This window comes from Phodopus roborovskii, unplaced genomic scaffold, assembly GCF_943737965.1.
Source record: "Phodopus roborovskii unplaced genomic scaffold, PHOROB, whole genome shotgun sequence".
Classification (NCBI taxonomy): domain Eukaryota; kingdom Metazoa; phylum Chordata; class Mammalia; order Rodentia; family Cricetidae; genus Phodopus; species Phodopus roborovskii.
This window is the reverse complement of record NW_026126599.1, coordinates 5780034-5806292: the sequence shown is the minus strand read 5'-3', so window position 1 is coordinate 5806292 and position 26259 is coordinate 5780034. Positions and strand designations below refer to the sequence as shown.

At 42.3% G+C, this 26259-nt stretch overlaps 1 protein-coding gene across 2 annotated transcripts in view; it reads right to left on the bottom strand.

Annotated features, from left to right (window-relative positions):
- The window catches only part of Cyth3 (cytohesin 3), an 81723-nt gene extending 55716 nt beyond the window's left edge, over positions 1-26007 (bottom strand). The window contains exon 1 of one of the 2 annotated variants that reach the window (XM_051205374.1): positions 25821-26007. In XM_051205374.1, coding sequence (XP_051061331.1) covers positions 25821-25854 — 34 coding nt within the window. In that variant the 5' untranslated portion in view covers positions 25855-26007. Of the gene's footprint in view, positions 1-13013; positions 13033-25820 lie in introns of those variants that run through there. The other variant, XM_051205376.1, reaches the window with a different exon arrangement.
- Between the last annotated feature and the right edge of the window lie 252 nt (positions 26008-26259).

Below are 26259 nucleotides of genomic sequence, written 5' to 3'. Positions count from 1 at the left end.
GGCAACCAAGAAAATAAAATAACTGCTATTTTTCCAAGTTTTTTGAACTATTACTTTACATACTTCTTAAGTCATGTTAAATTACTGTGACTTCTTTTCCATTACCACTCAATACCTGACACCCACAATTGTACTCTTTTCCCCCAAGACAGGGTCTCTCTGCATAGCCCTGGATGGCCTGGAACTGGATGTGTAGACCAGACTGGCCTCAAACTCAGAGACACCCCTGCTTCTGCCTCCAGAGTGCCAGTGGATTCTCTTTTCAAGTGGGGCTTCCTATTACATTTTAGGACCCCCAAAACCCTCACTCCCCACCTGCTGACCTCAACACTGCAACGGGACCTCCCACACTATTCTCCCTTCATTTCTTTTTATTACAGAATTCAAGATCCTGGAGAAAGTATGCCTTTGAGAGCATGTGTTCATACCCTAACTCATCTCCAACCTCTAAGAAATTCATAAAGATCTATTAAAAATCTCTCTCAAGAATTTTGGGATGAGTCTTAGATCAAAATTATAAACAAATACACTCCATGTCTCCCATTAATAACCTGCATACAAAGGCACCCGCTTGGAGACATGCTAAAGTAGGGCAGGGTAGCTAACTTCACCAGGAAAAGCACTTGCTGCACAAGCATGACCAAAGAGTTCAGATCCCCAGCACCCATTTTGTTTTTGTGTTTTTAAGGAGCAGTCACACAACTCCATTATACTGCTGCAGTGTAAGGGGTTACACAGAGAAACCCTGTCTCAATAAATAAATAAATAGCAAAAGAGGAAGATGTCTGATGCTGACCACTGGTCTTCATAAGCAAAATTATGAACACACAAAATGTATGTATGCACACAAAATTTCTAAAATATAGCCAAAGTAACTATACTCCAAACTGATGTAGTGGGGGAGGGGAGCAGCAAGGCCACAGCACTTTTGCCTGGTATGACCTGATCCCATAATCAAAATTTCTTTTTCACCCTCTGATATGAAATGCCTTCATCTTACTCTCAATCTTCTATATTGCTTTAAGAGACAGGGTTTTTCTGTGTAGTCCTGGCTGTCCTGAAACTCACTCTGTAGACCAGGCTGGATATATAGAAATCCACCTGCCTCTGCCTCCCGCTGGGATTAAAGGTATGAGCCACCTACATTTTTGTAATTATCAATGTCAAAAGTGAAACAAAGTCTGGATCCTTTCCCTCTTCCAATATTTCCTGACCCACCAGATCACCAATTGACCAGCTTCTATCAGCGTCTCTGGCTCTCAGATTCTCTTTATAGGATTGCTATTAGATAACCAGCCCCTATTCTAATGGATAAGCTTATAATTAGACAAATTTATGTTTAAATTTCTTTTTTTGTTTGTTTGTTTTTTGGTTTTCGAGACAGGGTTTCTCTGTATTGCTTTGGAGCCTGTCCTGGAACTTGCTCTGTAGACCAGGCTGGCCTCAAACTCACAGAGATCAACCTGCCTCTGCCTCCAGAGTGCTGGGACTAAAGGTGTGCACCACCAATGCCTGGAAATTTGTGTTCAAATTTCAATGAGTGTTTGGTTTTTGTTTTTAATACTACGACTTTCTCATTTTTAACTCATTTCTCGTTTTTTTTTAAGTTATTAATGGCTTTTTGCCCTTAATAAGCAATATCTTATTATGTCCCCAAGCTGACCTTGAATGCTGGATACAAGTACTCCTCCTGTCTCAGGCTTTTTGGGAGCTGATTTCAGGCACACCAATTAAGTCTTTAGTTGAGTATCTATGAAAAAGTTGCTTCTTTTTACAGAAAAACTCACAGATGGCATCAGAAAGATTGCAGGGAAGAACCCCACTCCTGTCCTTGAACAGAAAGAACACACTGGTGCCTGTAACTCTTTAGTCCAAGGATGGGTGAGTTCCCACTGAAGCCCACATGCTAGCTCCCTTTGCATGTGCATGTGTGCAGGTATGCATGCATTCAGAAGCTAGAGGTCAATGTAGGGTGCTTTCTTCTCACTCCTCCATCTTGCTTTTGAGACAGGCTCTCACAGACTAGAGTGGGTAACCAATGAGCTCCAGGCTTATCTCAATCCCAGCACTGGGCCACTGATGCACACCTCCTCCACACCTGGCTCTCTGCATCAGTGCTGGTGATCCAAACTCATATCCTCATGTTTACAAAGCAAATGCTTTATGGGCTGAGCCATCTCCCCACTCTACAGTTCAATCTTCTCTGCATTTTCAGAGAGCACTTTTCTGCTGCCTTCACCCTAATCATTAGGGTGATTAGTTCTTGATACAAACTTTCCATTCAACAATGTTGTAGCAAAGTCTAAAAGCATCCCGATGTTCCCTTCTTAAGTAACTCCCCCACACACTTGCTTCAGTAAGTCTTTTATTAGAGTAAGTTAGCCTTAAAACTTAAATTTTTCATCAGGATATGTCTCTCTCCACTAATTTCAACTAGTGCAGAATAAGCCCATTGAATATACAAAAGCATCTGGTGTTATTCTTTAAACTCAAAGATACTTTTTCCATTGTATCTCTGATTACAGTTTGTTTTGTTTTGGTATCAAGAACACTTTTAGATCATAGCACTCATTTAACTTCCCACATGGCTGATTTTCTTTTTCATGAATCCCAAGAGCTTAAAATTCTGCAAATGCATTTAGTAGCATTATTTTCTTTCTCTTGGCTTATTCATTGCACTTCATAGTGCTGTCTCTCAATTAACTAGTTTGTAACTTGGCCTATGGCCTTTTCCATCTTTTAAAAAAAAAGATTTCAAAGTGTGTGTAAGTGAGTACACACAAACGTGCCTGTGTGCCCTGTGTGCAGATAGATGTCCACAGAGGCCAGAAGAGGGCACTGGATCCCCTAGACCTGGAGTTACAGGTGGTTGTGAGCCACCAGAAGGGGGTGCTAGGAACCCTGCAAGAGCAGCAAGCACTCTCAACTACCAAGCCATCTCCCCACCCCACCCCCTTTATCTTTTTAATTCATTTTTTAAAATTTAAGTTAGAAACAATCTTACTTTACGTATCAATGCCAGTTCCCATGCCCCCCACCAACCCCCAATCTCATCCCCTTTCTGCTCCCCAGGGAAGATGAGAGGCCTTCCACAGGGGATCATCAAAGTCTGTCACATCATTTGGAGCAGGGCCTAGCCCCTCCCCCATGTATCTAGGTTGAGAGAGTATCCCTCTATGGGAAGTGGGCTCCCAAAGTTCATTCGTGCACTAGAGATAAATACTGATCCATTACTAGGGTCCCCATAGACTGCCCAGGCCTCCTAACTGACACCCACATTCAGGGGGCCTGGTTCGATCCTATGCTGGTTTTCCAGCTGTCAGTCTTGGGTCTGTGGGCTCCCCCTTGCTCAGGTCAGCTGTTTCTGTGGGTCTTGACTCCTTTGCTCATCACTCCTCCCTCTCTGCTACTGGATTTCAGGAATTCAGCTCAGTGCTTAACCGTGGATCTCTGCTTCTGCTTCCACCAGCTACTGGATGAAGGCTCTAGGATGGCATTTAAGGTAGCCCCATTTTTATCTTTTAATCCACTTATTTCAACAGAGAGTATATTTTATTTAAAATTTACTTTGAGTTTCTGTAATTCAGTCTTTTCAGAATCACATCACAAAAATCTCTATCCCTCATTTTATTTTGGCAGCATGTAGTTTCTACCATTATTGAAAATGGCATCCATGTCCAAGTTTTCTCCCAATGGCAGGGTTTGTTTTGCTTTGCTTTTCTACCTCTTACATGTAATCCAGAGGGCTGTGCACACCTAAACCACATAAGTGCTGCTGTGTAGTCCAGCTTCATCCCTCAGACATTTTGTCTCTTGGAGTCTCCTTGAGTAAACCCATCCTGTTGATTCTGGATCCTGGTGTCTGTATCTAACTGACCTGGTTTCCACTCCAAGTGGCTGGAATGCTGCCCACTGCTCCAGGGAAAGTCTGCAGCAGGAAGGCAGCAGCCTTAATAGTTCTGAGCATATGGAGCCCACATGTGTCCTATGGCCTCCTGGCCCAGCCGCTCCTGAATCTACTTGCTGAGCAGGAACAAATCCACCACTAGCTGCCTGGAGTCACTTGGGATCCATCATCCAACCTTTTCCCCCTACTTCCCAAATTAGCAGAACCCATATCAAAGTTTACATTGTTTCTTGCTGCCATGAACTGAATTCTTGGGAAACATAATAACACAAGTCAGGCCCTGATATTTCTTCACCCTGACCCCACCTATTATGACTCAGCTTTTCACTTTTTTCCTCAATCATTTCCATCAGAAGCTGCTGATTCAAAAGGAAGGAAGATAGAAGTTAGGGGAATTCTAGTACTTATTCACATATTCCCTGGAAGTTGCCAATGATCATTTTTTCAAAGTATTCTTCCATCTTCTCAATTGTTTCTTTTGAAGTCAGCTATTCTTTCTAAAAATATTTTGGATTAAGTTCTCTTGCATGCTGTTGGGTTTTTCCACCCATCTGGATATCCTTGCTGCCTGTACACATTTAAAAGTAAGATGAAACTGTGTGGCATCCTTCAGTACTGCAGTCAAGTGTGTTCTCTCGGTAGATAACCCTCGAGTTTGCATTTTGAGTGTGAAAGTATATTACCTTTGGGGTTCATAAGCAAAGCCTAGCCACTACCTTCCATTAAGGTAAAAGGTCAAATAAAGGGCTGATAGACTCAGAGGCAAAAATAAAAATAAACAACTTTATTTGGGTTGTTGGTATATGCCCAGAAAGTTCCAGTTTTTCTCCAAACAGGGAATTTGATTTTTATAGAGAAATGTTTGCTTAAAAATAAGTATCTATCAACTACGCCCTTCCTTACTAAGGAGGAAAAGGAAAAAAAAAAAAAAAAAAAACAGAGGGAAGAGTGTAGTGAATATTCAGACATAATAGCTTCCAGATGGCTTTTTTAATGCAGTTTGTGTGTAACACAATTCCCACACTCACCACCCTTGCCCAAGCACAGCCTTGCAAGGGGTTGCCAACAACCTTTCCTGCTTCTTCTAAACCCCTATTCTCGCACCCATCATGGTGACACAAGCTTGTCACCTAGTCCACTCTGGAGGTGGAGGCAGGAGGATCAATTCAAAGCCCATGTTGGCTACAAAAGATCTAAAACAAACAAACAAAAAACAACAATCTTCATTCTGTTTTACGTAATTTCTTGGTCCTTTGAACAGCTTACCTCTCCCCTCTGCAAAAGGGTCTTTCCTTGTATTTGTTTACCTTCACTTAAATTACAATGTAAGTCCATCCTAGTCTACAAAATTATACCATTTCAAAGAACTGTTTAATATACATATATATTGAATTGATTGCCATTAAAGCCAATTAACATGGCCACCTCAAACAGTTACCCCATGTGATAAAAACTAAAACTGGCAAATTTCAAGTCTATGATATAGTATTAACTACAGTCACCATGCTACACATTAGGCATCTAGAATTTACTTATCCTGTAGTACCATCATCTCCCTACTTGCCCCACTATCTTTTCCTACTCTGTTTTGCTGTGGGCTGTTTCTAGCTTTCCTGTCCATCAGGATTTCAGAGTGCATGGGGGATGAAAGTTTGGTGCCCTATGTCCTCTACTGTGATCATGCTAGAGTCTCTCAGAAGTTAAGAATTTATCACAGCTCGTTTACCAATGCAGTAGTCTTGTCTTCAGAGTAAAGATCTTCTAGACAATACACTTCTCACATGCAGCTGTTCATATCCACTAAGAGACCACTACAAGAGTCCTGTTCCACGTAGAGGTGCTTAAAATGCAACTCCATCTTTTCCTTTTGTGTGTGGTGGGGGAGGGGTAAATGTGCTCTCATTTGTCCATGTGTGCTCTCCTGTCCAGTGTATCCTCCCCTATCCGCCTCTGCCTTGTTTTTTATATTATTGGGGGGTGCTTTGTTTTTTATATTATTGGGGGGTGGGGGATCATGACCTGCCTGTGGAGGTCAGAGGACAACTTTTCAGAATTGCTTCTCACTTTTCCACCTTGTTGAGGTAGGCTTTCTCTTTTTTCTCCATGTTAGCTGTCTAGAGAATTTCTAGGCAATACCCATCTCATCATCACAGTGCAGGAAATTAACGATGCTTGCTCAATATTACATCAGCTTTCTTATAAACTCAGGTTCTCGGGTTTATGCAGCAAGCACTTTTATTCACTGAGCCATATTGCCAGCCCTCTCACCAGTCCCTTTCCTTATATTTTGACACAAGCTCTGACTGAACCTAGAGCTTGCATTTTCACTAGACTGGCTGGACATCAAGTTCCCAAATATCCCACCCATCTCCATCCCTAGTCCTGAAACTGCAGATGCAAGTCCAGGTTTTATTTGGATTCTGAGGATCAAACTCAGGACCTCATGGTGTACAGCAAATACGAACAGTTGAGCCATCCCCCCAGCCCTACACTTTGACATTTCTCAATGTGACAAAAATTCAAGCAAATCTAAAAACCTTCAGGATAATATGCCAGTCACAAATTCAACCACATAACACATGGGGACACAAGAGAGCAAAATCTCCTACCACTCCCAACACTCAAACCAATCAGTTCACTTACAGGAAATGTGTGGTGCTGGATGCTGAGTCTACAACATGTATGAGCCTGGAACACTGAATGTGCCACAACATGAATGAACATGCTAGGTGAAAGGAGCCAGGAGCAAAAGGTCCTGTGGTCTACAATCACACTAACATGAAATGCTTAGACAAAAAGTAGGTAGTGGTTACCAGGTGGGGAGACTGGAAACAAGGACAGGGTTTGTGAGGTAATAAAAATGTTAAAAATGAGACAGTGGTAATAGTTACATAATTTAGTGAATATATTAAAATCTGTTTAACTTTTTCAAAAATTGAGACAACTATCTCATATAACCTACACTAGCTTTGCCCTCTCTGCATAAATGAGAATGACCTTAAACTTCCAAGCTTCCAACCGCTACCCTGGCACCCCCACCACGTTCCATACTGGAATTATAGGCCTGCACCACCACACCCATTTATGTAGTACTGGGGTGGGATACAGGAATTCACTATGGAAGCATTCTGCACCAATTGAGCTACAACCCAACCCTCATCTACACACTTTAAAAGGTTAACATCTGCCTAGCTGTGGTGGTGCATGTCTTTAATCCCAGCATTTGGGAGGCAGAGGCAGGCTGGTCTCTGTGTTTGAGCCAGTCTGATCTACAAAGTGAGTTCCAGGACAGCCAGAGCTACACAGAGAAACTGTCTCAAAAATACAAAAACAAAAAGGGGGAAGGGGCATTTTTGGTTTGGGGATATAGTTCAGTGGTGGTGTGCCTAATAAGTGCAAGGTCAGGTCAATTCTAACACTGTGTCCCCCACCAAATGTTACTGCTATGACATGAATTTTAGTGCTTAAAAAGAGAGAGAGAGAGAGAGAGAGAGAGAGAGAGAGAGAGACTGAAGGGTTACAGTCCCAATTCCTGTTAGTTTTTAAGATCTAAAACTTCTAACAGATCTTTGATGCTATCAGAAAACAGCAGGGCTGGAGAGATGGCTCAGAGGTTAAAAGCACTGAGAGCCAGGCGTTGGTGGCACACACTTTTAGTCCCAGCACTCAGGAAGTAGAGGCAGGCGGATCTCTGTGAGTTTGAGATCAGCCTGGTCTATAAGAGCCAGTTCCAGGACAGGCTCCAAAGCCACAGAGAAACCCTGTCTTGAAAAAACCAAACAAACAAAAGCACTGACTGCTCTTCCAGAGGACCCAGGTTCAATTTCCAGCAACCCATATGGCAGTTCGCAACTGTCTGTAACTCCAGCTCCAGAGGATCTGACACTCTCACACAGACACACATGCAGGCAAAATACCAATACACATTAAAATAAGAATAAATTATAAAATTAAGAAAAAAGAAAAAACAGCAAATCAATCATTTATAAATGTGAAAAGTAGGCTACTAGACCATTCTAAATTAAAATAAAACAAAAAGGTAGGCAGCAATAATGGGGAAAGAGGTGGGGAAGACATGCAGGAAATGTCTCAGTTGTAAAAGAGCATCTTTCAGTGTGACGCAGAAAATGAACTAACGAGGACCAAAGAGACAGGATCTTTCCTACTCTAAAATAGGAAAGTGTACTTCAAAACTTCACCCGGCTGGCACAGACCAAGCAACACTCTATGAAGTAGATTCTTTTCCCTTAAGTTTGTACAGCATTGCTAGCTAGTCCTTCACTTCCATGAAAGCACCGAAGCTTGTTTTTCTGTAAAATCTAAATAGCCTTTAGATAGTGAACATTTCTGTGCTAATATGTATATATTACTAATGCCCCAACCACAGAAATGTAGATTTAAAAATAGGCTGCGGGGTTTTTCAAGGAAACTTGCCTATAAAATCAAACCCAAGAAGAATAACCAAGAAGGCTTTCACAGACTGCATGATTTCTTCACAGGCAGAACTGGTCTCAAATAGCCCCCAAACAGGATGTCTGGCTACAATTAGAAGAAATATGAGAAATGTGACGCCCACACACACACTCTAAAAGAAAAACAAAATATCTGAGATGCACAAGTGTGTGAAAACCACTAGCCTTACAGTCAGTCCACTAATCATGAAAACTATTTTAAAAGATGAAACTCACCTTCAGTTACATGGTGATTATATATAGTTAGTCCTTAAAAGATGCCAAGATGCAACAGCTTTCTAGTAAGTAAACCGAAATAGATTCGGAAACTTAATGGCTTAAACGCATACATAGTAGCATTCCAGAAAAAAATTACAGAACCTGGCTTTCTTTAATGGAATGATGCTCTCTCTATCCCACCCTGAGCAAATACAGTATTTTGAAGAATTCTCACTCTATTTTAGGTGAGGAGCTGGTTGGGTCCTCTGGGTTCTCACACGTTACTATTTTCTGCCTCCCACTGAAAATGTGTCAGTCTCACGTACACTCTCTGGTTACACGGTGTGTGCATAATATTAAAAGGGAAAAAAACTAAAAATGCCTACTAGACTAGTCACAAACAGCATTAATACTTCAGAATGGAATTTAAATCAGTCATCTGAACAGGAGACTCCTAGATCCTGTTGCTATTTCTTGAATGCTTTTATAGGGTGTCATTTTTTTCCCACCCTGCCCTTTTCCTTTATTGAATTTTCATACAATGAGTTTGCTATGACCATCACCGGATGTAAGAAAAACAACAAAAAGTTACAGCTGGATCCTGTATTGGCTTCAGCTGCAACTAAAGCTAATTTCTTTTTAAAAGTCTGTAGGAAAGCACTGAAGGAGGGAAGAAAGACTCTTTCCCAGGAGAGTTCAAGTTTGCTCTATATTCAAGGATGTGGCAGCAAAGCATCTTCTTTGTGTTATATAACTACAGTTTGTCTAAATTCTCCAATCCTAAAGTTCATTTCATTATAAAACTCTGGCCAAATATTCAAATAAAATCTTTACTATGTTAAGCCAGACAACTAATCACCTCCATATGGGTGTGGGTCTCACAAACCATTGTGCGTGCTGGTTACAAATTCACCCACACACATAGTCCATTGACATCTGAGCCGTTTAGTCACTTCTTTTGGTTACAGATGTAGGCCACATTTACCAAAGAACACAAGAAATGAATACAGCCTTGACCTTGAATTAAGGAGATGATCTTAAGGTATTTATAATGAAAGTAAAAACTAAAATACATATCTCTCTTGCTCATGTGCATAATCTAGTCTATAGTTTGCAAAGAATACTGGACACCAAGTCTACACTCATCAAAAAAAAAAGTGGAAAACTGAAAGATACTAGCTATAGGATCTAAATCTTAATTAGAGACTAAATATGTAAGACTGGAAAGATGGCTCAGCAGTTAAGAGCATTGGCTCTCTCTTCCAGGGGACCAAGGTTAGAGTTCCAGCACCCACATGGTAACTCACAACTTTTGACATCCTTTTCTGCCCTCCACGGATCCCAGGAACACATGTAGTACAACATTCAGGCACAACATTCACATATATAAAATAAATAATGTTTCAAAAGAAAAATAGTTTGAAAAAGACTTCTTGAGAACATTCGGGGAAAACTGAATTTGCACTATATGTGAAATGCTGTGCAATTCCCCCCCCCTCGGGGTGTGTGTGTGTGTGTGTGTGTGTCTGTTTGAGAAAAGGTCCAGTTCTGTCTTCTTGCTCGGGCTGGCCTAAAAACTCACTAGAGTAGCAGGGGCAGCATCCCACTTCAGCCTCCCAAGTGGTGAGATCACAAGTGTGGGCCCCCATGTCAGTTAAGAACTGCTATTACTCTTTAAGTGGAACCATAGTTGTGGTTCTACAGAAGATGATCCATAGCAAAACAGACACTAAATTATTTCAGGAGAAAATACAATAATTGTAACTTATTTTCAAATAGCTCACACACATATACCACTTAAATTGTATGAAGAGGTAGAAAATAAACAATATTTTGGAATTCATGAATGTAAAAAGACAATTGGTTTACAGTTATAGGATGAAAATAAAATCTGAACTACTGATTATGAACTTAACAGCTCAATGGTAAATTTGTTTTACCATTCTTTCAAAAAGTGTTGTATATTTGAATATTTTCAAAATAAAAAGTTTGGTGAGAAGAATTACACTAATTATATCACTTATCACAAGTTTTCCCTGCACTCCCAAAATAGAAGCTATTGCAACTCATTCTACTAGGCCTGTGAATTGGGGTGGCCAAGGGCTCGATACACTGGGGGCTAGAAGATATGAGTGTCTACTATTGAACAATTTCACTTATGTTTTTAAACATTCATTTCACATATGAGAACTTTGAAGCTCGGGGAGCATTAACTCACACAAGTCAGGAAGCTGGAAACAATATATATGTGTCAATGCCAAGTTTAACAACTAGGTTCAAAATGTCTCTATGTATCTAAGCAGACAGAAAGTACAGACAAAGACTCAGAACAAACTCTCTGAAACAGGCAAAAACTGTGAAATCACAGACAAGAGGTGGTAAGTGCCTCTCCAGATTCTCTTTAGGAAGAAATGGCTGTGTGGTTATTTCCAGCAACATGATTCCTATCATGTTAGCCAAAATAAGGGCTGGTGATGGAAAAGGCTGCCTACCAAGTACTGTGGCAATCCTACAGTTCCAAAATCCAAATGCTACATGGAGAAAAGGGAGAGGCATGTTTGGAACATCAGAAACTAAGAACATCAAGTTCAAGTCTCATAAACTAAAGGCCACCTTTGCTAGCTTCCATGTGGGATAATGCTCAGGTTAGTGCTGCAGCCCAAGCCAGTCAGCCGTCTTTCTTCCCTCTTAATCAGTGCTCAGCGGAACAGCCCAGCCACCAACTTTACAACTCTTTCATTAAGGAGAAGGCACACCTGTAAAAATCTGTTCTTGAAATCTCCAGTCCCTACTCTAATCAACTGTTTCTTGACCTACAAACCAGCCACATCATTCACCTGAAGCTAGGAAATGTGCTGCTAAAGCAGCAGCCCCAAGAGCAACTCCTGAATTCTCACCTCCTGGGCAGCCTGTGCAGCCCTGAGGATGGAACCCAGAGCCTCACACCACTGAGCTACACTCCTAGCCAGACTAAGTTCTTGTAACCCTATCAGAAACCTTGGCTGGTGGTGGCACACGTCTTTAATCCTATCACTCAGGAGGTAGAGGCAATTGAATCTCTGAATTCGAGGCCAGCCTGTTCTACAGAATGAGTTCAAGACCAGCCAGGGCTACAAAGAGCAACCCTGTCTTGAAAAACAAAACAAACAAAAAGCAAAAAGAAAAAAAAAAACCTTCATAGGTAAATTAGGAAAGACTAATAAAAGTTTTGATGTGGAACTCATGAAAACACTTCTAAAACAGATGGTCTCCACCCCTCTTCAAATGCAAGACCAAAATAACCATAATAACTGACATGAAGACAAGCAAGTCCAATTATCCTTTACTGTGAAGGAGAAAGGTAGAGGCAATGTGAAGGTTAACAGAGACTTAAAATCTAAAAACTAAACGTCAAAGCAGAATCCCAGGGGAAATAGCTTGTGTTCTTTCTAGAATTAAAAAGAAAAAATTAGTCATGTTCTGCATGTCCAGCCACATTATAAGGCATTTTATGAAACACAACTACCATCCCAGCAGGCAAATGAGGGAAGGACACGTATGTCCTACTTAGGACTCTGCTCCCTAACTGCTGTCATCAGGAGGGAAGGCCATGGGACAAGATCTGGGAAGCAACAGGCAGAGCATGCAGAGACCCATCTGAAGCGAAGGTGAAAGCACAGACACTAATACCCACTTGGCAAGCAGAGAGCCTAGCCTCTATTTTCAATGAGAAAAAGCTAAGGTTCAGCCACGGCAATAAGGCAAGAGCCAGTCTTTAAAAAAAGAAGAAAGCAAAGCTTTAGAATCATGCTACTTTGGGACTCAAAGACAGCCTATGGTTCCTGAGAAAATACAATGCTCTAGAAGGTCTGTCCCATATGAAGATTCTCTTTCCATGTGGCAATAAAAGGCATCATTTTCTTCTCAAATCATTCATGCTCTCAGAAATGCAGTCATGTACTGAATAAAAGTCTGCAATCACTCAACCTCCCACACTTGGGATATACAGTCTTGTCATGTGAACAGACCAAACATTTAAAAGACACTAAAATCCTCTATTTTCCCATACTCTAACACAAACAAAAATGGATTCATTTGTCTGATCTTTTCTCAACTCAAAAAAATTTTAATATAATTAGTGAAACTTGGCAAAAGGCATTCGTGAGCACATTTTCTTTTATTTCCTCTCTGCTGAGAACTAAAAGGGAGTCCTGTCTTCTAATACAATGTTAAGTTGCAAATGCCTGCACCACTCTTCCTTACTGTGCTTAAGAAATATTGATGCTGAAATAATTGTAATCATAAAAGTCTGCCAAATGCAACTATAAAAATATCCTAGGCATATGAAAATATAATTTTGTTTACACGATTCATGCAGAAGAACAAAGTGTTAATCTCAAGAAAGTATTACCTACTTCAGTTCTTAAAAAGACAAATACATATTAACAAATACTTACAGAAAAGGAAAATGCTTTTCCTTGTGTCATCTACAGCAATGTGATTCTTGCTAAGTGAGGGAGAAGGAAATGTACCTGCTGTCCCACAGCTTCAGGCCAATCACCTCTGGTTCTAAATGACAACACCTCTTCCTGGCCATTCTAATAAGAAGGGTTTTATTGCCCTATGTGACAGGAAGTATAGAGACAATGGTGCTACAAAGGGGATTAATTCAGCAAAAATCTCCTAAATATGTGGGCTTAGAACTCCATGGGCTTGCCATCAAAGCTCAATAAAGTCCAACATAAGGAAAAGAGCCGAATCCTCTGTATATTTAAGACAAGAAAACTCTCCCAAGAAACCCCTCTAGAAACAGCCATCATGCTGGCCCTCCTCTGGCTGGTGATACCAAAATGGGATGACTCAGAGTACTTGATTGGGTGACCAGGACCCTGTCCTGGATGGGGAGGTATCTTCTATACATGGCTCTGTTCACGAGGAAGAAAGCAGGGTTGATTTGTGATAGGGGACCAAACACAGCAATGACCACAAACTACACAAAATAGGGAACAGAGTAATGAACAGGTAGACCAACCTTTCTCTCATGCCCCCCTCCCCACCAAATACCTATGTGCCATTTTTATGGTTTCAAACCCCACAGCATTGAGTACTGTTTTATAGAAAAGAAAAAAAAATACTTAATTCCATCAGCCAACCTATTATTTAAATCAATTCTAGAAATAGCTACATAGTTACTGCTTCAATAAACTCTTATATTATCAAATTGTGGTTTTTTAAAAAACCTCCAGAATGTGAAAATAATAAATGCAACCCAGATGTTCACAAAAAAAGAAGAAGAAAGAAAACAAGATTGTTTTTACTTCATAGCAACCGAATAGGTCAACCCATTTCCTCCTTCTGAGAATCCTCTGGGGACCGCAAGCGCCACTCCAAGAGCATGTGTTTCATATGTATCTGTCTACAGAAATAGGAAATGCCGCTGTCCAAAGTAAACGGGAATATTGTATGTTCCCATGAAAGTGAATTAGAAACTACAGTAAATTGTTTTCCCCATGCTGCCAAACATCTGGATGAAAATGGGGGAGGGGGAATCAGTAATTACCTTTCAGTTATCAAAATGCTTAGTTTTATAGTAAATTGCTGGTTTTATTTATCAATTACAGAAAAAAGTTTGTTAAAAGGGGGGAGACACCCAGTCACTGACAACAGCCCTGCTGAGAGCTCCCAGCAGGGCTTTACCATCCCCTATTTGAACAGCATTCCTGGTGACTTACTAGAACTGAGACAGCAGAGAAAGTCAATTTTCTCTGTGAAAGTAAATTACAGAATCATCTTAGCCAACTGGGCTGACTTGAGTGACTCTCTCCTAATATTTACATAGGGCTAAAAGACATGTATCTGAAATAAAAAGCTTACTGGACTGTCTCTGGGCAGAGTATACAACATTTCTGAATCCCAGAGTCTATTCTATCAAGCCAGATATCAACTTTAAAGTTAATGAACACAGTAAATTCTAAAATCAGATGGCAACAAGAGGTATTTGTCATCCTTAAATCATTTACTGTTTTCCCAAAAGGTCAAAATATTTTATGCATCTTCATCAGATTTTAGAGTAGGTAAAATCTACTTTAAAAAAAAAAAGTCACTTTAAAGACTGGAGAGATAGTACAGCAGTTAAGTACTCTTGCTGCTCTTGCAAAGGATCAGAGTTCAGTCCCCAATATCTCTGGGTGGCTCACAGCTGCCTTGTAACTCTAGCTCCTGGATAGCTAACACCCTCTTTTGGCCTATGCCAAAATACATATATACTCATTTTGTTGTTGTTGTTGTTGTTTTTCAAGACAGGGTTTCCCTATGTAGTCCTGGAACTCACTCTATAAACCAGGCTGGTCTCCAACTCAGAGATCTACCTGCCTCTGCCTTCAGACTGCTGAGATTAAAGGTATGCGCCACCACTGTCTGGCCACAACTATTTTTACTTAGAAAAAAAAAATCTCCACCAGATGTGGTGATACATCCCTTTAATCTCAGCATTCCAGAAGCAGAGACAGGCTCTATGAGTCTGAGGGCACCCTGGTCTACACAACAAGCTCCAGGCAAAACAAGACTACACAGTTGAGAACTGTCTCAAAAAAAAATGGGGGAGGCATTTTAAAATTGTCCTACATTACAACAGTCATGTTTTACAAACTGATAAACCCACTTCCTACAAAAACTTCCATTAATTTCTTAATTACGCCTTGCCAAGGGATGACTTCTACCAGTTTTGTTGAAGCAATAGAAGTGTACACACCTATACTCTCAACATAAGGAATTATGGGTAGTCCCCATGCAAACTGACTTCTTCCTACACACATCTACACACACACACACACACACACATACAGAGAGAGAGAGAGAGAGAGAGAGAGAGAGAGAGAGAGAGAGAGAGAGAATTATAAATATTGAAAAGCACAGACACTAGTCCAGATCCATACATGACAACACAGAAGACAGGTCTAATTACTTGTATTCAGAGTTCCAGGGGAAGAAATCAATGAGATAATAATGACCATGAATTCTGCACATCTCATTTAAGATCAAGCCTTGGCATGGTCCTACTAAAAAGGAAAACAACCACAGCAACTTATCCCAGGCATGACAGATTAGAGTAAAACTACCTCTGGGCCAGCACAGCTGAAAATCAAACAAAACGGCCTAAGATGAGCTGGGGAGAGAGGCACACTAGCTTCAAAGGAGCCATAAGGCTCAGCTGGTCCTTCACAGAGGCACTGGCAGCCATGGCAATGGGTGAAATGGTCCCTTCCCACACCTTGGGAATGAACATGGTAACCTACAACTGCACTCAGTCAAAGCAGCCTTTGGAGAAGGAGAAGGCAAAGACATTTCTGACAAAACACACACAGGACCCCTCTCTTCTGCTCTGTAAGCCTACTCACATTAAGCCAAACACCCAAAGGCATCTTCAACTTAGAGGTTCTTGTACTGCTAACCCTTCCAAGTCGTCAGTGTGTCTGTTTGAGCCTGGAAAACACATTTCACTGGGAATGGAGAGATGGCTCAGAGGTTGGGAGCACTGGCTGCTCTTCCAGAGGTCCTGAGTTCAATCCCTGCACACATACAGAGGCTCAAAACCATCTATAATGGGACCCAATTCTCTCTTCTAGTGTGCAGACATATATCCAGACAAAACACCCATATACTTAAAAAGAATTTTAAAAGGTACAGTGACACATCTTACTCCTTGAGACAGGTAGACATTTAACAGCCTGAACATGAATGTGGATCAAAACGCTGAGGTTGCTGGGAAACCAGAGTAGCACTCACCAGCTCCTAAGGAGAAAGCATCTGTTGGAATCTAGGAAACAGAGAGCAGGCCTATCACCTGTGATGGCCACACCAAAAACAGACCCAGAAAGCCTCCAATGGTTATGGAGAAACAAGCCTGCAGAGCTCATCTCAATGTTGTCTTAACCACATCAATGGAGAATCAACATGTCAGAGTTCAGCACAGGACAAAGATAGAATGTGAGAGAAGTTAAAAGAAACAAACAAGATCTGTGAGTCTGCATACCATTATGTGGTTCTCTTACATTTGCATGCAAGCTACCAAACACCCACACAGTTGACAGCAGTTTTATAATGTAAAAGGAAAGACTTACATAAACACACACCTATGTCTATGCATGAAAAACACACCACGAGGCCCCACAGCTTATTGTACTGATGCCTCTAACCCACAGGAAACGACAGGGAATAGGGCCAAAGCATCTGCATACCTGTAGACACAACTAACTTGAAAGTATTTACTAAGACCTGGGGATGGGTCAGCAGTGAAGTGCCTGCTGCAGAAGACTGAAGACCTCCAGTTCAGATCCCAGGTCCTCATATAAAAGCTGGACATGACCCTGCCCATCTGCAGGCCTAGAGCTGGGGAGACAGGCAAGCCATAGGAATTCAACAGACAACTGGTGAGCCCTGGGTTCAGTGGGCAACTCTCTCAAAAGATAATGTAAAGGGCTGAAGGGTTGGCTCAGCAGTTAAAAGCATCGGCTGCTCTTATAGAGGATCTGGGTTCAATTCCCAGCACTCACATGGTTGCTCACAACTATCTATAACTCCAATCCCAGGTGAAGTTGCGCCCTCTTCTGGCCTCTGTGGGAACTGCATGTATATGGTACACATAAACAGGCAAACAAAATAAAAATAATTTTTAAAGGTGGAGAGTCCTTTTATAGTTTTTTTTTTTATGCACATGTGTTGGTCTATGTGTTTGTGTGTGAGAAACAGACATCAGCTTCTGGCCTCTACATACAGACATGCATATAGACATACAGACCACGCCAAAATAATTTTAGCAATGACCTGGTATGCACAGATACAGAGAGCTGTAATTTAGATCTTAAAAGTATAGCAGAAGATAATATTTCTGCAGTCCTGCAACTTTTTTTTTTTTGACACAGGATCTCAGTATGTAGCCCTGGCTGTTTTCAAACTGACAGAGCAATCTTTCTGCCTCAAACTCCCAAGTGCTCAGATTAAAGGCATATATGACACCATGTCTGGCCAGAAGTAACATTCTATGAGAGAAGAAGTAGACAATAAACAAATACACAATGGGCAAGGGGCGCTAAGAGAAATGGAACTAGAAAAAGCAAGCTGAGAGAATGGGAGGAGTAACACTGGGGTGCTGTCTGAGGGAGGCCTCAGTGGTGGAGAGACACTGCATTCAAGGTACCCTGAACAAAATTTGGAACAAAGGCACCAGGTGCAGCTAGAGAATAAGGCCTTGAGGAAGCTAGGGCAAAGGTCCTGGGGCAGAGATGCACCTGGAAAAGAGACCAAAAAGTATAACTGGAGTAAATGAGAAGATGGTTCAAAACTGTTGAGATAGCAAGAACTGGGACCAGGACCAGGGAGACGGCACAGCAGCTGGGAGCACTTGCCGCTCTCATAGAAGACCCCAGTTCAGTTCCCCACACCCATGTCAGAAGGCTCACAACCACCTATAACTCCACTTCCAAGGGATATAACACTCTCTTCTGGCTTCGACAGACAGACAGACACACACACACACACACACACACACACACACACACACACACACACTTTTTTTAAACTTTTTAAGGCAATGGACTATTCAAGGGCCAGATGTGATAGTAAATGCCTTTAATCCCAGGAGGCAGAGACAGGAGGGTCTCCATGAGTTCCAAGACAGCCAGGGATATATATAGTAAGAACTTGTCTTAAAAACAAACAGGCTGGGCAGTAGTGGTGCACAACTTTAGTCCCAGCATTCAGGAGGCAGAGACAGGTGGATCTCTTGTGAGTTTGAGGCAAGCCTGGTCTACAGAGCAAGTTCTAGAACAGCCATGGCTACACAGAGAAACCCCGTCTCGAAAAACAAACAAACAAAAACCTACAAATGGATCTTTAATTTAGCATATATTAAAATAAAGGATTGTTAAAAGTGTTAAAATTTAGCATATATTAAAATAAAAGATTGCAGAGATGGAGGAGTGATAAGAAAAAGGGTCAAGACCAGGCTTCAGAAACCCACAGAGACAGCTGACCTGAACAAGGGAAAGCTCATAGACCCCCAGACTGATAGCTGGGAAACCAGCATTGGACTCAGACCCCCTGAACATGGGTCTCAGAGAAGGCCTGGGCAGTCTAAGGGACCTCTGACAGTGGAACCAGGATGTATCCCCGATGCAAGAAAGGACTTTGGGAGCACATTCCCCATGGAGGGATACTCCCTTAGCCTAGAGTCAGGAGGGAGGGCCTAGACCCTACTCCAAATGACTTGACAGATTTTGATTTTCCCTCCTGGAAGGCATCACCCTCCCTGTGGAGTGGAGAGGGAATGGGACAGGAGTGGGGGGGGGGGTCAGGGGACATGGAAGGGGGAGGGAAGTGAGATCGATATGTAAATAAGGAAAAATATTATATATATTTTTTAAGTGAGGGAGGAGGAAGATTTCTAAAGACTGTATGTGGCCTACAATGCCTACAGGGCATCCTTCTAGAACCTGAACCTTTGACAGACCTTTGTAAGCCACTGGGAGATGTGGGCCATGGCAAGGTCTGAGGTCAGGACTACCATTAAGATGAGGGCAGGGCAGACTGTGAATGCTAGGATGTACTATGGCTGTGCTGTAAACAAGGATGATGAGGAGATGGGTGGGGGAGGCTGTTAGTCGGCTAAAGCACAGAACCCAAAGATAGCACCCCATGTTTGGCTGAAGCAACTAGAAGCATGACACTGCTGTATACTGAGATGGAGGGACAAGCCTCCACTATACACTGAGGTTGAAGGACTTATTTGCAATAATACTTAAAATTACCACATACTGTCAACAGCTACTACAGTAATTCTGAGCAGAGGGACAGTATGCATAGTGCTTCTGGTTTGTCTGTCTGTTTTGAGTCAGTCTCACTATGTGGACCAGGCTGGCCTGGAACTCACAAAGGTCTGCTTGCCTCTGCCTCCAGAGCACCACTACACTGGTAGTTTTTATGGAGACAACTCACACATCCCTTTCCACCCCCAATCCAGCAAGCTCCTATAACTATCACCTAAACCACTACAACTTCATCATTGTTGTCACTACACCCTCTACACTTCCTCCAATTCATTCTTTACTAGGGTCGCAGGAACACCTTTCTTAAGAAAAGCAAGGTGGGAAATGGCTAAGAACAAAGACTCGAGGCACATGTCTTTAATCCCAACAGTTCAGAGACAGAGGCAGAGGGATTAAGACCAGCAGGGTCTACATAGGGAATGCCAAGCTAGCCTATGCTACATGGGGAGAGCTTTGTCTCAGAAAACTATGCAAACAGACTCAAACAAGAACATAGATACAAGTGAGTCATGGCTCCACCACTTATCAGCTGTGGAATTTGAAGCAAACTAGTTAGTTTCCCCTCTCTCTCCATTTTTCTATCTGTAGCTGGTAATACTTGGGAGAGTAAATACGTAAACCACAGGAGCAGGATCTGACAAAGAGCATTATATAGACATTAGATAAAATTACTGAAAGATAAATCTAATGCCATTGCCCTGTTTAAAATGCTTTCTGCACTGTAAGTGAAATCCGCTGCTGGTTGCTCCAAGCGACACACATGGCTCTTCCTGGATCACCAGCCCTACAGGCTGTACCTGAAGGAGTCCTTGATCCAAGAGACTGTCCAGACTAAGGGCTTCCATGCCCCATCTCCACAACACCCTCCTTGTCACCTCTTGATCTCTTTCAACACATTTAGAATAATTCTTGGTTATTTTAGAGATCTATTTTCCTTTTAAATCTGTCTCTCTATGCAAACATAAGCTCTATGAACACAGGGAATCACCTGCCTTACTCATGGTGACTACCCTTGTGCCAAGCATAAGGACTGCCACTGGATAGGGACAGGATCAATATCTGAATTACCAACAGAGCTTGCTGTATGCATAATCTAAAAACATCTATCCCATCCACTTCATAAGTTCTCAAAAAAAGAGTGGTTACTAGTTTCCTACAAATACAATGAATGCACATAGGGAGCAAACTGTACTGTACTTAATAAATATTTTATCTTGTATAAATTTCCTTAAAAGGTGATTTTGAGATATGAATCTCCTTGTAAAGCGGGGTGTTTTCCTTTCTCTTGTACAGGTAGGTTTATTTTATTTATTTTGTTTTTTTTGGGAGGGGTTGTTTGTTTTGTTTCTGAGACAAGATCTCTCTAAGTAGCCCTGGCTGTCCTGGAACTCACTACGTAGATGAGGCTGACCTCAAACGCACAGAAATCCACTTGCCTCTGCCTTCTGTACTAGGATAAAAGGTGTGTGCCCTATCACACCTCGCTTTGTAGGAATAGTTTGTTTTATTTTAAGAAGGTTTTATTCTGCAGCCCAGGCTGTCCTTAGAACTCACTGTGTAGTTTAAGCTAGACTTAAACTCACTGCAAGCCACCCCCTCCCTGCCTCAGCCTTCAAGTGCAGGGATTACAGGCATCCACTGTGCCAAACAAAAAAAAAAAAAAAAAAAAAAAAAAAAAGGTGTTTTCTGGCCAGCACAGCATAATATTTTTCCCTGAAACTTGTTTTCTAACTTTAGCAAACATGAAGACAGGTTTATTTCAACTTTATCCAATTTCAAGAAATAAAAAGACAGGGAATGAAACATTTCCTCTCCACTTAAATTCATCAGCCTCTCTGAACAGGTGATCATTGTTCTTAGTTCCTTGTTTAATCTTCCAGAATGTTTGTTTGTACTCGAGCACGTTCTTAAAAAAAAGAAAGGAAGAAAGAAAGAAAAAGAAAAACACAGAAACTAGCACACAATGCATATTTTCCTACTTTGCTTTTGTAACTTCGCAAAACACCATGGAAGTCTCTGTATCAACTCATTTGCCTCTTTCCTCAACTTTGTAACTTCAGTCACCATCCCCTATGTTAAGATTTATTCTCCCAAGTCTCCTGCTGATGGACATTTAAGGCAATGAATAATCTTTTGCCTTTATTGCCTCACACACAAGTAAAAATGTATCTCCATGTTAAACAAGTACAAATATAGCTAGCTGGTGGTGGTGGTGCACGCCCCTCAATGCTGAGGCAGGAAGATCTCTGAGTTTGAGGTAAGCCTGGTCTACAGAGAGTTTTCCAGGACAGCCAGGGTACACAGAGAAACCCTGTCTCAAAAAAAAAAAAAAAAAAAAAAAAAAAAAAAAGAAGAAGAAGAAGAAGAAGAAAAAGAAAAAGAAAAAGAAAAAAGTTCAAAAGTAATGACTATGTCCACGTTAAATCTTAGAACTGTATTGTTGAGTCTGAGGACTTAAGGTGTGATTCTAAAAGCTATTGCCCATTACTCCCACTGACATTAGGGTCTAAACAGGGAAACAACCATCTTGAGGCTCTAAAGCAGAGAGAAATTGGTATAGGGAATTGGTTACACATGTGACAGAAAAACAGGAAACACTAAGACAACCCAGAGACCAGGAGGAGCCACGAGGTCTCCCTTCTGTTGGGAGGCTGAAGGCAGAAGGCACTTCCAGCTCAGGGACTGAGAAGGACAGGAGCTAGAACAACAGATACCCGATGGCAAGAGCAGAGCCTAAAGGAAGAGCAGCTGCAGAGAAACTGCCTGAGGCAAAATGGTTACAAAAGAACCTGGTTTCTCCTTTTTTTCTGCCCCCTATCACCCCCAAAAGCTCCCACCTGCCAAACTCTGGCCCTGCAAGACCACTCACTCAACAAGAGTCTAGGAAATGGACCTGCAGGAGGGAGTCCCTCCCCACTGGAAGAAAGGGCAAGAAACAGACCTGAGCCACCAGGGCCCAGAGTACATTAAGCCTTCTAGAGAGCTGTGACTAATTTGCACTGCCGCCAGCAAAGGCCAAAATGGCCTTACCAACACTCAGTTTTCAAACTCCAGGCTTAGCACAGGTCAAACAGGTGAAAGTTGGGATCGACATCTAACTTTACTTTCATATTTGAGTGTCCTGTGCTTCAGAGTGCTTGAACACAAACTGCATCAGCATCCACAGATGGGAATGCAGGGGGTACAATTCGAGCCCATCACTTCATCTGCCCCAATTGCACATTCAGAAATATGGGTCAGGTGGTGGCAAGGAGCCAAACTCGACAGTTACTTTCTAAGTAGAGGCTAAATTCAAGAACTGCTCCAGAAAATCTGAAAGGCACCAAGTGCCAAAGGAAGTAAAAAATACCTTAACTACACTCTGCACACATTACAAGGAACAATGTGTTCTTGTAATCTTGTACCCCCACTTGCTCCTCCTTGTAACCGCCTTCCAACCATTCATACGCCATCCTTTCCTTATCTTGCATTGCAAAGAACAAATAATTAAAGCCTGAACAAAAATTTCAATTATAAAAACTCAAGTAAGAACCAACTTCTTAAGTCCTTTTTACTTGACCAACACACAAACAATTAAAAAGATACTTTAAATTATCCTCGGCCTCTGCTATAACTACTATCTGAGTAAATTTAACTATTATCTTCTAAGCAAGCTGAAACAGAGTTCCAAGAGGCAGATTAAAGGTCTCTCCCATACTCTGATGATATGCCAAAATAATGCTATGCTTTGTATCTCTCTGGTAACTGAAACAGCTTTATCAAAGGGCTGATTTAAAAAAAAAAAAATTTTTAAAGCAGGTTTTGAAAATGGAAATGGGATTACTACACGGAACTGAATGCTAACTTTAAACCTCCGTAGATCAGAAGTTATATGGAAGTCCATCAAGTTCATACAATAAGTATACAATGACTCACATTTCAAATTATAGGAGATTTTCACTTCATTCATAATTAAATACTCTAGGATTGCCAAAAGTATCTGTAAGTATCTTTCCACATTGTAAGGAGGAAAGATTTTGATAATAAATAAAAATCAGTAAAAGTTAAAAGTTGTTTTCTATCACCTAGTATGGCATCTGGCATTTCAGTAGAAAAATCAATTAGATCTCTTCATTGTCAAATGTTCAGGATGGTGAATTAAAAGACACTGTATGTTTAAAATACATACATCTTTTATAAGCTGGGGTTGTTTTTTGTTTTTCCAAATTAAAAAGTAATGTATGTATTCTTATTCAAGAAACCTGGGAAATATAAAAGAAAAATCCAGACCACTACCAGTGTTCACACTGTCTAGACCAGAACGGATAAAATAACTACATATTCTTGGTAACTTTTTTTAAATTGTGTGTGTGTGTGTGTGTGTGTGTGTGTGTGTGTGTGTGTGCTTGTTGCTGCTTGCCTATGGAGGTCAGAAGACAACTTGTGGGCGTTGGTTCTCTCCTTCCACCATGTGGCTTCTGGAGATTGAATTAAGGCTGTCAGGCTGTCTTGACAGCAGGCCCCTTAATTGGTTATTTTTAATGTCTTGTCAAAGTAATCTTACCTGATGGGCATCACTGTTCCTCACTTTTTTTACTTTTTATCATGGAATGTGGTATCACTGAATAAAACATCTATTTTTAATTTTAAGAGTGTTTCTCTGGGATATAGTCCCAGAAGAGATATTAATAGCCCAGAAATAGTTTTAAACCCTTTTGATAATATAATATCGTCCTTTATTATAATTCTCAAATTAAAAACTGCTGAAACACATTTGCTTATAAGTTGTTGGGTTATCTCTCCCACCCACCCACCCGAAGTTGCTTTTCCCTTCAAATCTTTTGCTTTTGTTGACTCACAGGATCTGGAGCACCTGCAAAGCAATCAACCGAACCAGCTAGCTTCCTGGATTCCAATGTCAAAGGTTTAAATATTGCCACTGTCTTTTCTAAGCTACCATGTCCAAGTGTGGTGATACAGGCAAAAGCCAAGGCATCCACAGGGATCTAGTGTCTCCAGACCGGCAGCCGGTATGTAGGAGGGTTTGTAACTGGGTTCCTTCTTTTCACAAACAAAACACCCACTCGCTGCCACAGTGCTACCCCTGGCTCTTACTATGAGAACTGAACTTGGCAAATACCACAAGTGGTGCCAACTTGCTACCAGCCCAGTCACCTCGTTTCTTTCAGGGGAGCTCTGGAATTCTAGAAGGCACCTTGATTAACTACTTCACCGGGAAGCCTTCAATACTGCTGATCCGTACCGGCAGCTGCTCCAGCAGCCTGTAATTAAGACTTTTTTTTTTCCCCCATAAACACTCCCTTATTACACGGGATTCTGATCATTCTGTCAGCAAAAAGGAAGATCGTTACTCAAAGTCCAGATAGCTTCAACTTGGGGTCGGGGTGTTGGGGTAAAGTGAGGAGTACTTAACCCTTGCCTTCCTCAGACAGCGATCCCTTCCACACACGGCGACACTTACTGATTTTGGAAAACCAAATTCACAAGAAAACACAATAATTTGTATTCCACTGAGTAGTTTACAACCAGCAGCAGGATGGAACGTAAGGCACAAACAGCCTGACAACACAGGGAACTGGTAACCCACTTTTGGAGAGGTGTGTGCCACACGCACCTGTCCTGGAGTCTTAAGCCGTGCTGGCTGTGACTACTGAGTCCCACCCTCGACTTTAAAGCGATCCCATCTGATCCCTTTAATTTCTTAATTATATTTTCCTTTTGGCAGTGTTGGGAATCAAACCCTTGGCCTTGGGAATGCCAGACATGGATTCTATCACAGAGCTATTTATCCCCTCTTTATTTTCACACTACCTGGCAGCATTTTTGGTTTTTTGTTTTGTTTTTGATTTTTCAATTTGATAAAAATGCATGCTCAGACCCAGTCTCGAGCTGCCTGCCCCTCTTGTCATTTAAGCCATTTTCAGAGAACACTTTTGATCTAAAAACCAGAGACGTGGTCGTGATCTCCAACCTGTCCCCTCTCCCACGCTGGACCCCTAAGCCAACCAAATTGAAAACTTTCCCCTCCCCATTATTTCCCACCAGCTCCCTAGCTCCAGACACCTGAGGAGAGCCGAAAAGGAGCGGGGGCCCGTCCGAAACAGCTGGGCTCCGGAGGGCGTGGACGCCCTTGGCGTCGAGACACTGGAAAGGTCGCCCTGCAATGTGCCCCTATCTCGGAAAGGCGATCTGGAGCTGCGCCGCGGAGACCCCGGCCTCGAACCCGCGACCCGCGACCGCTCCGGGAGACGACCCCGCGGTCTCCGACATGTCCTCTCACCAGGGCTGCGAAGCCTGAGCCCCGGCCTCACCCCGCGCACCTCCCCACGGTCGCCGCCACCCCACTCCACAGCCGGCCCCACGCCTCAAGCCTGGGCTCTCCACAGCGCGACCCCCAGCTTCAGGGCCGCCCAGCGAGCGGGCCACACCTCCATCACTCACCGCTGCCGCCCTCACCGCCACCGCCTTCGTCCATCTTGAGGCCACTCCCCGCCAGCCGGCGAGCCCGGAGCCGGCGGGAGCGACTGAGCTGAAAGCCGGGACTAGGAGAAGCGGCCGCGAGCAGAACCTCGTAGCTCCTCAGTGCGCGCGGCCCGGGTCGCAGCCGGGCCTCCTCGGAGAGCCGGGCGGGGCCTCACTGCTCGGGCCCGGTCACGTGATACTTTGCCACGCCCCCTCTTGCCGGTGTGGGCGTGGTCTCGCCGCTTAGCTGTCCCGCCCTCCAAACCCCGCCCGGCCTTGCAGTAGCTGCAGAAGCTGCTAGCCCAGAGACCTGGATCCTGCAGTGCAGCACGCTCCTTCAAACCTGCATTCTCACACTCCAGTGCATCCTGGAGACGAAGCTCTGTCAATCAGAGGCACGTGGACGCCACTCTACCAA